This window comes from Orbicella faveolata, unplaced genomic scaffold (genome assembly GCF_042242905.1).
Source record: "Orbicella faveolata isolate gen_17 unplaced genomic scaffold, um_ofav_v1 contig_35, whole genome shotgun sequence".
NCBI lineage: Eukaryota > Metazoa > Cnidaria > Anthozoa > Scleractinia > Merulinidae > Orbicella > Orbicella faveolata.
Window position 1 is genome coordinate 10,354,298 of NW_028301564.1, and position 14,206 is coordinate 10,368,503.

Consider the following 14,206-nt stretch of genomic DNA (forward strand, 5'->3'; position numbering starts at 1 on the left):
GAGTGTTTTAAAGACGGAAGATTGATGCGGTTTTGCATGCGAGGCTCTCAAACTTGTTTAATAAAATGGTGCGTCAAATGACGATTTTAATGGAATTTGGCAATTTGCATATTTCTTTGAAATGAAAGGATGTTTTGCCAAAAAAAAACTATCCAGTAGTTTTTGTCATGCCTCTTAACAAATGCCATAAACGGACGAAACAAACATGGAGAAAACTCAACCAAAATGGCCATGCGATGGATAAAGATGTTCTATGAAGTAAACACTGATCACGTGTCAATTCACAAAGTGCGCAGGTTCAAAAATTTGCATAAAGTTATTTACATATTCTAAGATGTGAGAAACGACCATATTCCGGTGGAAAGTTTGATGAATATTTTGATAGACTGTTGTCTGACTCTGAATCAGAAGAAACCAATTTTAAACTACATGTATGTGACAAAAACAACTTTATCGGATGGAACTAGCCCCAACAAAACGCCTGTCGCTTCGAGACTAGTTTCGTGACCTCAAAAGGTACTGCTTTTCGCATGCATGCTCTGTCAAGAAAGCCTAATCTCTCGCGAATCCACAGCTGGATAAACAGTTACTTTTACAAAACTCTAGGCAAAGTCATTATGTAAAAATTAGTACAAGCGACAAATTCATTTGAGTAAAGCAATAAAAAATGTTCGTCCCGACTGGCGAGTTAAATTGTTTACACATGGGTCTAGCGACGTTAGGTTCGCGTCCCACATGATAATATAGGACTCGAATTCTGAGTTATTCTGTCTCGATAAGGAAGTGATAGTTTACATCACTGAGTTTTGTTTTCAATGCTCACCGTGGAAATAATTTTATTAATGTTTGTCTCGTCGACAACTGATGAAATCGGCACTTTGTGATTCGTTTTTTCTAAAAATCGTGAGTGTAAGACTAATAATGGTTTGGCACGATTATGTGTTTCTAACATCGGACTGAAAGCTACGCTATTCGTTCGTTAGAAGTCCTTAGATGTAAAGATCAGTAGCACAGTTCTGATGTACAAATGTGTAACATTGGGGTAAAATTGAAAAATTTATTTAAGAATCATTTCTTGTTAGAAATAAGTCAGAAAGTGAAGGAAATTGGTTCCTATCTTGAAATTATGTCATTTCAGTCAATTCAGATGCATTTTAAGCTAATTTTCTATTACCCATGATGCAATGTGGCCACGCCCTTTTTTGTAAAAAATGCATAAATACCGTATTTAAGGAACATTTTGGCAAAAAATGTTAATTACAAGCTACTTAAGACAAAAACAGTTAAAGGGATGCCAGAATTTGTTCATGTTCATCCAATGGAACTTGATAAATTGGCCTTCCCCTCCTTCGCTTTGACACAAGTGGTCCACAAATGTACCGCACAGTTCCTGGGAATACTCCTGCCACCTTATCATCTAGTTTGTATGTGCGATCAATAATGTTCTCCCTTAAAAAGAAATTTCCGAGAAGAACAGCCTGTCCTTTCGAATAAATGCTTCCACTATAAGGATCCTCAAAGTTTTCTTGAAGGGAAATGACTCCACTGCTAGTAACTTTAAGGAGGTAGTAATCATAGTGGCTGTCCTCCTCAGCTGCCACAGCCACAATACTGTCTTTCGTTGCCAGGTCAGCAACTTGAACTGAATGTTCAATGGTGCTTGCATCTTCAGTTGTTCTGGTCATGACACCTGAGGGCTCTCTTGACAGAACAATCTCCTTCCAGTTGCCCACCCATTCCTTATTTTCACAGCTGTCAAAATTCTCAACAATGCAACCATGGCAGTAACAAGATCTTTCCCTCATGAAGACTTTTAGCTGTTCACTGCAAGTCCTTACAGAGTGTAGTTGTCGGATGCCTTTGACAGTGCAGAATCTTCCACCTTCCCTGTTACGTGCAACACTCAGTTCTCCACTAGAAGGCAAATAGAAGAAGACACGCCGCTTTAACTGCACTGACTTCTGCCGAGGAGGAAATGAAGAAACAGCTGGTTCAGAGAAGTTCTCTTTCAGAAAGTTACAAAGATCTTTTGCGTTTGATAGTGTGACTTTCCTGGAGAGAACTGCTGAGGTCGCCTTCTGTTTGACATGGGAGCCAGCTGCATCTTGTTCTCCCTTTGCATGGGAGGTGGCAAAGTAGTTTCGCTGGACTGTGTATCCAAGAGTTGCCAGGGATAGGTCACCATAACAGTGCCGGCTCTTGTACTGTCCTGCACATCCATCTGTGAATTCATGCATTTTCTTAATGGTGCAGTTGGATTCTTCTAAATGCTTTGAAATTAACTTCTGGATGTGAAGGACAGAGTCATGATCCTGGGTGACGTCATCAGAGATTACAAACAAATGCTCCTTACAAATTGCTGGTTCCTCTTCTGTGCTCTGGACACCATCCACCTCAGCATTTGAATGCCTGTAAAGAATTGTTACATGAAGACTTACTTTGTTTACATCAAAGTATTGGGACTGGATTTCATCTTGAAACCGACAGGCATAACCCTCAGAATAGTCATGGATGCACCTGGCTTGATCAAGAGGAAGGTTTTCAAGAAGAGAATCTAGCTGTTCCCTTTGCCATTTAGCAAGAAAGGAATGGTAAGGAAACTGTCCTAAAAGCTGAATGAAATAATCGAACAGTTCCTTTGGTCCTGTGCACTTCTCGACAAGGGCTATTTTTTTCATGTCTTTTCCTTCAGTGGTAAGTTTTCCAGTTGACACAGTCGTACCACTTCCATTTCACTTCGTGATTGCCAACACCTTTCTCCTCTGGCAGCAAAACCAAGTTGTGAACTCCACAGTCTCTGCACTCCCTTTTCAAGCATTTCAATTTATGATAGTCTTGGTCTTCAGGTTTGGGGCAAAGTGTTTGTTCAATAATATTTCCAACTGAGGTATACACTTCTGTAACTGCTTGATTAGCTTCTCTGCTTTCATCGATCACTCTCTTCCTAAACTTCATGCAGTCTTTGAAGACAATTTGAAGTTCAACGTGCTGGCGACACATGCAGGTCTGTCTATCTCGTTCCCTTGCTCCCCTAACAAAATAAGGCTTCAGGTTTTCAAATTTTCGCTGAGATATCTTTATCTCTGGGTGCATTGATGCAAACTCAACGTAGGCTTCCGTTTGGGTTTTTTCAAGCACGTGTTTCAGATGTTCAACCCACGTTTTCACTCCAACTCATTTTCTTATCAAGTCTTTCTTGTTTCCTGTCGGTCTACTTGCCACCATTTTCCAATAATCATAAACAACCTCTTTGGTTTCTTCAGTGACTGCATCCCGCCTGGTTTTTCGTTTGGTTTCAAGCCAGCTTGGCTCTTCACCTTTCAAGATCATTTCGCATTTCTCAATTCCCGACTTGATGCTTCTTCTATCTAAGGCTATGAGCTTCGAAAGTGTCTTCTGGCTTCTACTCTTTTTAACATTTTCACCAAAAGAAAGTGATTTTGTCGCTCCAAGTGCAGCTCTTCCTTTGTTTGACTTGTCATTTTTGACGGCTTTAAGGCCTTGGGTGAGATCACCAGCAAGCGCTTTTAGTGCAATCACTTCTTTCTCCTCTTCTGGCGTTTTTATTAATCCGCGTTTCTCGAGCACTTTCCTCGTCCGTGGACTTTTTGATATAGCTGCCATTATTTCTGCTTTCTTCTCCGGGGTATCTGGGAGACCCTTCTTAGCTCATCCAATGGCATGTTTCTTGGCCATCCTGTTTGGGAACGGCGTACCAGTAACTTCGATCCGTGCGGCTTCCGCCGCTTGAACCTGTGTATTTTGGTCTTTCTTTTTTTGACGGTATCGCTTACTTCGTTCTCTAGCCATCTTTCTCTCTCGCTCAAGTTTTCCTTTATTTTCTGAAGCTAACTTCTGCTGGTTTCGTTCGCGCCGACATTTCTTTGTGGTGTCTTTGATTGGAACATACTGTAGTTGTCCGCTCTTGGCTTCTCGACTTTTCTTTCTGGCTTCTGGACTTTTCTTTCTGGCTTTCACGACCTTTTGAATAATTTCCTCTTGGTTTTGCTCATAATGTGCTCTTCTTTTCTCTTGTCTTTCCTTCTTCTTTTGTTCTCGCCACATCTGAATCCTAGAAACTCCAGAATCCATAATCGTTGCATTCAATTTTACGGCCTTGTGCTTGCGAACAACACAGTACTTGACTACGTGCTTGAAACAAGTGGCATGTGCTCAGGGAGTTTCCTGCTCATTTCCTTACTTGATGAAATATTTTACTTCCTAATAAGGAAATCTAAAACAATGCTCATCGATTCTGTAGACTGTAGGATGAGTTGGAAGGAATGGAAGCTGCCAAAATGGCCAGAGCGTTGCGCTTGTCTTTGCTCGAAATTCAATCGCTTACCTTCCTCAGGATCAAAATTGTCGACCTTATGTTTCGAACAAACTTTATAGCCAATATTTTCGTCGGCTTTTAACAGATTCGATCGATTTTGGTACCAAAATTTAGCTTGTCATTTGAGCATTTTGATTATGTCAACATTGACACGTTCCAGCGCACTCGTCGTAAACAATGCGACTGGGAAATTTAATGATCAGAATTATCGCACGCCAGATCACACCGCTTGCCAACTGTTTAGAACGCAGAAAAAAATTCAAATCTCGGCAACGTTTCAATATAAACACAAAAAGGCGGAAGGAAAGTGAAAAGCAACTTATGAGCATTACATTTTGAGGTTAAATTGTTCTGTAACTCAGGAATTATAGCTCGCACAATGAATTGAAAATTACCTGTGTCTCCCAAGCTTGGAGCGTGATGCATCATATGGTGAACACTTTTGTTGATTTTAAGGACGATTTAGCACCAATTTTCAGGATTTTGTTTGCCATTTTGCTTAAAAAGGAACCTTTTCCATCATCTGTGAAGTCTTACGGTTATAAATGAAACTTAAGTTGGCAAAAACAAGAAAACAGTGAACAGTGAAGCCCACGTACGTTAGGCGTGACGCCATGTTTTTGTCGCTAACTTAACAATTCGGCTCCGATTATATTTTTTCAAAAATCCTTTATTCTACTTCTATTTAGCCCAAAACCATCTTTAACACATGTGTAACACTTTTGGAAAGTCTCAAGCAGATCTGATCATTGTGCGCCGAGAAATTCTTAAAAGATTCAAGCAAATCCGTGATTTTTCCATTAGCGCGTGACAAACGTGCTACTGATCAAACCGTTAGACAACCGTTAAACGGCTCCAGTCATCCGTTAGAACAAATTGCACAACCGTTAGAACGGTTTCTTCATCTGTTAGGCATACTTAGTTAGCCGTTAGAACGTTAGGAGAGAGCGTTAGAACGCTTTGATCATCCATTAGGCACACTTAGATAACCGTTAGACCGTTAGGACAAAACGTTAGAATGCTGTGAAGACCGTTAACTATCCGTTAGCTATCCGTCCGTTAGCGACCATTTAACGGATAAGCGTTAAGGTACGTTTTCCCGTTCACGGTCACAAATGTGGGAGTTTTCTGGGTATGCTGCAAACGTTACAACAGCGATGTTTTTTAATCAGTCTGCCTAGATTGTTTTATAAGTCTGGAAATGATAAAAGTCACAGAAGTTTCAGTAACAACCATATCTTCCAGTGACAAGTAGGGAATAGTTTGCCCCCGTTGAGCTGATTCCAGTGGCATTAAGGAGGCTAATTTTAATGTCAGATCCTTTAGAGAGCAGTCTATTGTTGAGATTGACCTAAGGTAGTTCAGGACCTTGCTAACATCCCATGTCTCAGCATATCTTGGGTTGGAGGGTCCTGCTTCATAAACTCCTCACACTAACCTTTTTACACTTTCTTGTGCTCCAAATGTTATCCTGTCAACGGGTTTTATGAGACTGGATAGAACAGACCTCACAGTGCTAATGCTGCAGTAACCAATGCCCAACTCAAATAACTCCACTGAAATATTTAGCTACTGGGGAACAGTGGCAAAAACTGGATCAATCTGTTTTTGATGACAATATGTAGGCCATCATTTGATGTAGTAGGAGTACTGCTTAGTATTTCCTTTCCTTCAGAACTGTAAGATAAAAGAGGCTGCCTTATGAGAAAATCCCCGTGTCTCATAGGAATGCTAGACAATCTGCAAACAATCGGAACCATTTTCTTGATTAAGGGGTGAACTTCTTGTTTCATCCCTGGGATTTGCAAGGCAGTCCATTGTGATCGTATTACTCATGGGACATCCACTAACATGCAAGGAAGTTTGGGGTACCAACTTTGGCTTAGCCACATTGGAAATATCATGAAGCTTTCTGCCTAATCCATCTGTATCTTCTGTAGACATCTGGCAATTAAACTGAAAGGGGCAGGGGGAAGCATAGAAAAACTGTTTATCTTTCACTTTAACTTTAATTAGTGTAATGCTTAATCCTGCAATGGTGGGTCAGCAGGGTGCTCAGGTGACATATTTACAGTGAAGGTGAATACAAATTGCATAAAAGACATCCAATTTTAATGAAAAATTATCAATAAAAGCTGCCCCTGGATTTGTTTTCCAAGATACATAACATGAGACCTGGTGATTTAGTCTGGATGCAAAGAGATCTATGGAGGGCTCCCCACAGATTTCTGTAATCTGCTGGAAAATGTCAGGTCTTATCATCCATTCCTTGTTGTCTGAGAAAACATGTGATTCTCAGTCTGCCTCAACATTTTTTTGTCCCTGGAATATGCGGAGCTGTCAACCATATTTGTTTATCTATGCACCATTGTCAAATATCTTTAGCAATAGTATTACATTCTCTAGGATGTATACCCCCATAGCATTAATACAGTTCACAGTTTTAGAGTTATCTGAGTAAATCTGAACATGGATGCCTTGCTCATTATTTTTTGCAAAATGTCTAAAGTCCAAACTGTCCCCCATCCTTTAGTTGATGCATCAGTATAAATGATTACACGAACCTTTCAATTAGTCAATAATATGGGGTAGTTGACAGTTGGTATGTTATCATGCCACCGCTTTATCTCTGAAATGCTTTCTCATTTGAGCAATGTAATTGCCTTTACTTTGTGTCAAGGCAGTAGTTTTGTCCATCATAAGAGTCATCAATGTAGCCAACATTCAATTGACCCTTCTGGTGTAGCATAGCATACACTAGCTTAAAAAAAGTTTGTAAAGAGTCTGGGTGCACAAGCCAGATCATTTGGTAAGCTGGTGAACTGAAACAATCAACCTTTCCAGCAAAACCTCAAAAATTGTTTCTCTTCATCGTGAATTGGCACGCCCATTGGGAGTCATAGGCCCAATTGCTGATTCTAGGGTATCCATCTTAAAATGCTGGTGCTCCACATGTTCATTCAAATTCTTCAAATTAAGAATTAATCTATACTCCTCATCTTTCCTAGGGCATACAAATATAGTAGAAATGTATTTACCAGGACAATGTGTAGTTTCTGAAATAACACCTTTAATCAGCAGCTTGTCAATTTCCTTGTCATTGACCTCCTGCTCTTGTTGTGGAAAGTGTATTTCTTTCAGCAGCATCTCAATTCTCAAACTCACACTATTAAGTATGAAAGGATCTGAGGTTATGCATTGCCACTGAGGGGCAAATTGGTTAGTTACCCGCTTATAATGCCAATAGATTGTGCCGACATATTTTTTACCTCAACATCAACTATCTTTTATGTATAAATTCTCGCACAGTCTCACAGATTTTTTAGTAGAAGCCCACCTAAAACAAAATGATGAACGAAGCACCCGTTGGAGCCCTTTTAAGTTTATAGTTCTAGAGCAAAGAAAGATATTTTTAAGTTTTCTTTCTTCCCACAAACAATCAATGAATAGAACTGTCTTCCTCAGGATATTGTGAATACAACATTTGTAGATAGTTTTAAATCAAAGTTAGTTGATAGTTAGTAATATTCATTTTATTAGTTTTATTTCGATTTGTTTCATTTTTTATTTTTTAAATATCCCATTGTATTATTTTTATTCAGATTTTTACAGTTGGTGTGATATCTCACGATTTTTACAGTGAAGTTTTACTGTTTTGGCACCAACAACACCATCAACAACTTTGACATTCACTGCTATGTGTTCGTTTTGAAAAGTCTTTTTTCCCCTTGGGCTCGACATTAATAATAATAATAATAAATAATAACAATAATCAAACATTTATCCAGGATAACCCTTCAGTACAAAGTACTGTTATCAATGGGGTCCTGATGTTGGATCAAACATCTGTTTGCTTTCAAAGGTGGCAACACAGTTAGTTCTCGCAGGTGCAATGCTATCTGTCATGTGAGCCCTCAGTGCAGTGACAGAGTAGAATTATATATAGCCAGGCATGATTGACATCAATTGATTGGTATGAATTGTTGACGATCACAGCAATTCCGTGTTTAACTTGTGACAATTTTCAAAGCTAAAACAAAATAGCCTGTCAACCGATTGTCATATGATGTTTTTAATTTAATTTGAAGATGCTTATAGTAACATACTAAACCATAAATAACCTACCAAGGTTTTACAAAATGGAATTTGATCAAATGTCATGACTTGTAATATAAATATAAATTCTAAAAACTTTGAGGCTACCAGTTTGGTTGAAAATGACCCCCAATTGAAGCATTGTTTGCTCATACCATCCATTGCAGCTGTGTCCAATTTTTTTTCTGGAAATTATACCCAATATGTTACATTTGTCATCACTGTCATGTTAAAATATTTTCTCTTCATATACCTTAATGGTAGAGTGAGAGGTGAAAAAGAAAGTGAAAATGCTCATTTATCAAGAGGCCAAGAATTTGGTAAGTACCATTATTTTGGCAATGCAATCATAATTTAGGCTAAGGTGACTAATAATTTGGAGCTGGTTGAATTTCTTGTTAAGCATTTGTCTATCAAGTTATCGACGTATGCAAGAGCTTGAAGAGTATGAGATAGTTGCTCGAGGAGATATAATGGTATAATGTATTCTTTAGGACAATTGATATCTCCATGGAAACAATAAACAAAAAAATGAAATTGGTTATGAAAACAATTTTGCACAAACCAGATGTACATACATACATACTTTATTCGTCCCAAAAGGGCTTTTCAGAATAAAGATAGAACTATTAAAGATGTGATATAAAAAATCCAATACCAATGCCTTAAACTAAGATCTATGGCAAGTTTAATACACAGAAATAAAAGAAATATATTATGCACGTTTGATTTAGACTAAATCACAAAAACATTAATGTCAATGATACATTATTTTTGTGGGATTTGCAATGTATTGCATAATCCCATATAGTCAGCAATTATCTTGTGGTTTTGAGGACTTAATGTCACGTGACAGATCTTTGTGAGCATGAGTAGTCTGAGAGATACACTTGATACTAGTATTTTCCGTTGTTGTTTTCAAGTAAAGGCAGCCATTGCTACATTTTTGTGCATGGTACTTGCTAGCTCTAGTCACATTGCATTGTCAGAGAACTTCTTTTCGATTCTTTGCCCCACTTTTTGTCTGGATTTGATTGTAGTTTTCAAGGAAAGTTCTTTTTCATTTTAGCTCATTCATGCGTAAGCAATGAATGAGTATTGTGACAAAGCAAATGTTGACGGAAGTTTGTGAACAGAAATTGTGGACTATAGACGGAAGTGAAAGTGGCCTCACCACCCACCACCCCTCCCCCCTTCGGCTTATTAAAATTCCAAAGAAACGTCACTGTCGTGGCAATAAGCAAGTGCAAAGAATAATAAATGTTTTTATGGTGTAATACGTTGTAAATAGGTTTTAACATCAAGTCAGAGTTTTGCAATATGGATTGAGAAGCTGAAATGTTCACACATAGGGGACCCTAAGTGGGTTATTTTGACATGTGCTACCATGAGGGAATCAACAAGGCAGTCATTGCAACCATTTTGGTTAAACACATATTTGCTTTCGTATTGTTAAGTTATCTTTGCTTTATTACCATGCTTTTCCTTCAGAATTCTTCAACATAAAATGCACACATCAATCATAGCGGCTAAGATACTGTAGTCTCACCAAACCATTTTTTCGAGCTCCAATTTCGAGACTTTCAAGGCTCACTCAAATGAAAACTGCCATGCAATCTGCCTAAAATCAGCAATACATACCACAAACAATCTGTTATTAAAAGTTGTTTGACATGGCTACCAGTCACAGTAGATCAACAACAGGCAATTTTGTCGGGTTTGTAACAGTGAAGCAGGTTTGGAAGTTTAAATCATAATGAAAAGGGAAAAGATGACTTCATCATCCTCAGCAAGGTGAAGAAATGTTCCAAGGAGGACCAAATATACCTTATTTTTTCCTGTTTTAGAAGTTTCTATCATAAGGTTAGAATTATAATCTGCATTTATAAACTGTTACTTGAAGATACAACAGTAACTGGAGAATTATGGTGACCATTGTCAGTTTGCAAAAAACTTGCTTGTAAACAAACATTTAATCTTTGCAAGTACAAGAATTTTGTATTAAGGAGAAAATATACCTGTTTTTTTGTGATCTGGTGGTTAAATATTTGTAATGACATTGCTTTTACTGAAGTTGTTCTATATTTTACAAAAAAATCTTTTTTGTTTCTTTAACAAACAACTATGGTAAGGGTAACACTCCATTAATAAAAGCCAAACCTCATGGTTAACCTAAAACAAGGATATTACCAGTCTGACTAGAAATCCTAAGAAATTGAAAAGTGATTCTAATGACTTTTTAACACTTTTAGCATGTTTCAAAAACAATCTCAGTTTTGTACCTTAACATTAAGTGCTATACTACAAAACAAAGTCGGGTTACAGGGGACAGTCCTATACTGGTTCAAAACATATTTGCCTAATAGAACTTAGCTTGCGTAGCAAGCGTTTCTGTGGAGATCGGGAGCAAAGAATTACAGCACGAAAAATGGAGCGAGTAGAAGAGGGGGGAAGGGAAGGAAGGAAGGAAATGCTTGCAGACAAACCCTTGGATTTTGCTGTCATCAGCTGTCATAAATTAACCAAGAAAATCTTCAGCCTTCCATAGCGGAAGTGAACTTTGAACCAAAACAAACTTTAACCTGTCAAAATATGTCTGAAACAACGAGTGTACAGTGGGAACAGAAAAATCTCGATGACTCTGGGCGACCAATGCAGGCTTTGTAATTGCAATTTCAAAGTTAATTTTGTATAGGTAATCATATGGTTTTTCTCGTTCAATTTGGAATTAATTTGCATGAGTGAGTTTTTCAAAAAGCTCACAAGTGCAAATTAATTCCAAATTGAATGAGAAAAACCGTATGATTACTTATTAATAATATAAACATGAAAAAATTTGCGTGGAGGAATTGCCGGAAGATCTTTCTTGAAAGCATTTTTTTCTCATTTGAGAAAACTTTTTTAAAGTTTCTGCACAAAATTTTTGTCATCATTTTACGTGATATCATTGACTTAGAAAATTTCCTTTTGTCTTTCAGCCAATCATAATCCAGAATTACGATGTGTAATTGCACTGGTGTTACACTTTTTGCACCCGTGTTACACTTTTTGCACCAGTGTTACATGTGAACTGCACTGCTCTCAGCCAATCAGAATTGAGTAATTTTTTCATGTATATTATTAGGTAATTTATAATCAAGCTATATTTCTACTCCCGGCAATTCGTCTAAAAGGGAGGACTGCAAGGGTGAAGGTTTAACGCAAATCTGCCAGAAAGTTAAAACTTGAGAATTATTCAAGTCACGTTTGTAATCCTTGTGCTCGCAAGATTCGAAACCTTGGATCACTGTATTCATTCGTCCAGGAATCAATACAAGGTAAAATTAGCAAGTCAACTCCTACAAAGGCAACTCCAGTAAAGAACCATTTGCTGGAAATGCCAGATCTGCAAAATCAGTTCAAGTGTTATCGCCTGTGACAAAAACAAACAACAGAAAATCTTCTTGGAAAACTTTGGAATTTGGGTAAGAGAGGCTTGAAACATTTGAGAAGGAAAATAACAATAATCCTGACCAGTATGTGCACATAGATAATCTTCCCCTAGGCGGCCTCCAAGTCAAAGTTATTTATAAAACCAACCCTGGAAATGTCCTCATAAGAATTCCTCGTGACGAGAAGACTAAATGTTTGGTAAGGCAAATATGTGACAAAAACTGGCATGCCACATTCAGAATTGTACCCAAAGGTTCTAAATGCTGTCAACAAAAATGCTTCTAATGAAATCTCAGAGTATCTACATGATAAAACCCGAAGGCATGCTATGTAACAAGCCAGACGAAATCACTAGGTTTTCTCATGCAGTAGTGCAAATTTTCTGTCCCGTGGTTTTCAAGAAAGTGATGTTACAGCTGCAAATTGTGTCGCACTTGCTTCTGCAATAATGTGCAGGCTTTGAAATACCAAAGCATCGACATTGCACTACAGGATTTCTACTGTACTGTCAAAGCTCATGACTAAATCCTCATTTGGCAAGAAATTTAATTTAATTTAAGTTAAATAATTTAATTTTATGAGTAATAACGAAGAGGCAAGATTTGCTGTTACTCCGAGTTTCGTGCTTACGCACTCATCAGACAGTATTTAATGATAAGCATTCCTATCAACTAGATATATATACACGGTATTAAACAATAGGCTAATTGCTGGACTAGTTGCATTACAATAAGTGATAGTTATACTGGAAAACAATAGGTGTGAAGACAGAAATTACGGGGACGAGTATAAACTGCGTGGGTGCAGTACAATATAAAGAAAGTGTCAAGCGTTCTTCAAGTAGAATTTGTTCTCGTGCCGGCATTTAGAAATAAGTTCTGATCTTTTGTTTAGTAGATTGTCGTTGCTATGTTTGATAATCATTAGTTTTTCTGTGAGGCAGAGGTCGCATCGTTTGGAAATGCTGTTGTAGGGTCTTGCACGGCTAATAATTGACCATTTGATGTTGAAGTCTTGTTTTTTGTCGTGTAGTTGCCAGATGTATTTAGAAAGCTCGGTGCTGTTGATGTGTTTTCTGTGCTTAAATGTGGATTTGTGCTGCGAGAATCTCTGTTTGAATGTTCCTTCTGTCAGTCCAATGTAGTTCTTGGTTGTGTTGTTAGTTGTAACTTGTGCGTTGTAGATTACACTGGAAGTCAGGCATTTGTTGTCTAGCGGGCATTGGTCTTTTTTGCGGCAGTTGCATTGCTCTCCGGTGATTGCGTTGGCGTTGTTGTCGGCGTTTGTTATTTTCATGTTGTGTTTGTTGATTACTGTTTTCATGTTGTCCATGCAACTGTAGCTGACTTTGACGTTGTTTTTGTTGAAGAGGCTGTGGTATTTATGTTGGTTCGGAAAGTGCTTAGATATGAGCTTCAGGAATGTTCTACCGATGTTTGTCTTTACGTTTTTACTAAATGGAGGGTTGTACCATATAATGTACTCAAAGACCATAAAGACAACTTCCAGAACAAACCTACATGTAGACTCATTAACCCTGCAAAAAGTGAGATTGGACGTATCAGTAAAGAAATCCTCGCGAACATTAACACGACTGTGAGACAGAAGACTGGCCTTAACCAATGGAAAAACTCATCATCCGTCATCAACTGGTTCTCCTCTATACAACACAAAGATCAACATACCTTCGCCGTATTTGACATTGAGAACTTCTACCCTTCCATTACTGAGAAACTTCTTACAGACGCAATCAACTTCGCCAAACAATTCACTTCCATTACGGACCGCGACATCGATATTATTATGCATTCAAGAAAATCCCTTCTCTTTGACAGTAACACCGCCTGGATCAAGAAAAACAACAGTTCTTTTGACGTTACTATGGGCAGCTTCGACGGAGCCGAAGTATGCGAGCTCGTAGGCTTATTCATTCTCGACGACCTGTGTAACATATACGGGATAGACAACATCGGGCTTTACAGAGACGACGGACTTGCCATCTTCAAAAACATCTCCGGACCTCAAGCAGACCGTACAAGGAAGGACATAACAAGACGCTTCAAGACATATGGACTTAACATCACCATACAGACTAACATGAGAATTGTTAACTACCTGGACGTCACCTTCGATCTTACAAAAGGTACCTACTGCCCCTACAGAAAGCCTAACGACGAGCCGCAGTACATCAACACAAAGTCTAACCACCCACCTAACATAATAAAGCAACTTCCAGCATCCATCAATCGCCGTATTTCCGCCAACTCATGCAACGAACACGAATTCAACAAGGCCAAACCAATCTACGAAACTGCTTTGAAAGCCAGCGGATACTCTGAAACA

At 38.3% G+C, this 14,206-nt stretch overlaps 1 protein-coding gene and 1 pseudogene across 6 annotated transcripts in view; one reads left to right on the plus strand and one right to left on the minus strand.

Moving 5' to 3' along the window:
• Positions 1–14,206, plus strand: part of LOC110048328 (C2 domain-containing protein 3-like) — a 280,755-nt gene that overhangs the window by 195,202 nt on the left and 71,347 nt on the right. For all 6 annotated transcript variants that reach the window (XM_089272540.1, XM_089272539.1, XM_089272541.1 and 3 more), the window contains one exon: positions 8,696–8,751. In XM_089272540.1, the coding sequence (XP_089128666.1) occupies positions 8,696–8,751 (56 nt within the window). The remainder of the gene's footprint in view (positions 1–8,695; positions 8,752–14,206) is intronic.
• Positions 1,044–3,669, minus strand: LOC149103190 (uncharacterized; annotated as a pseudogene).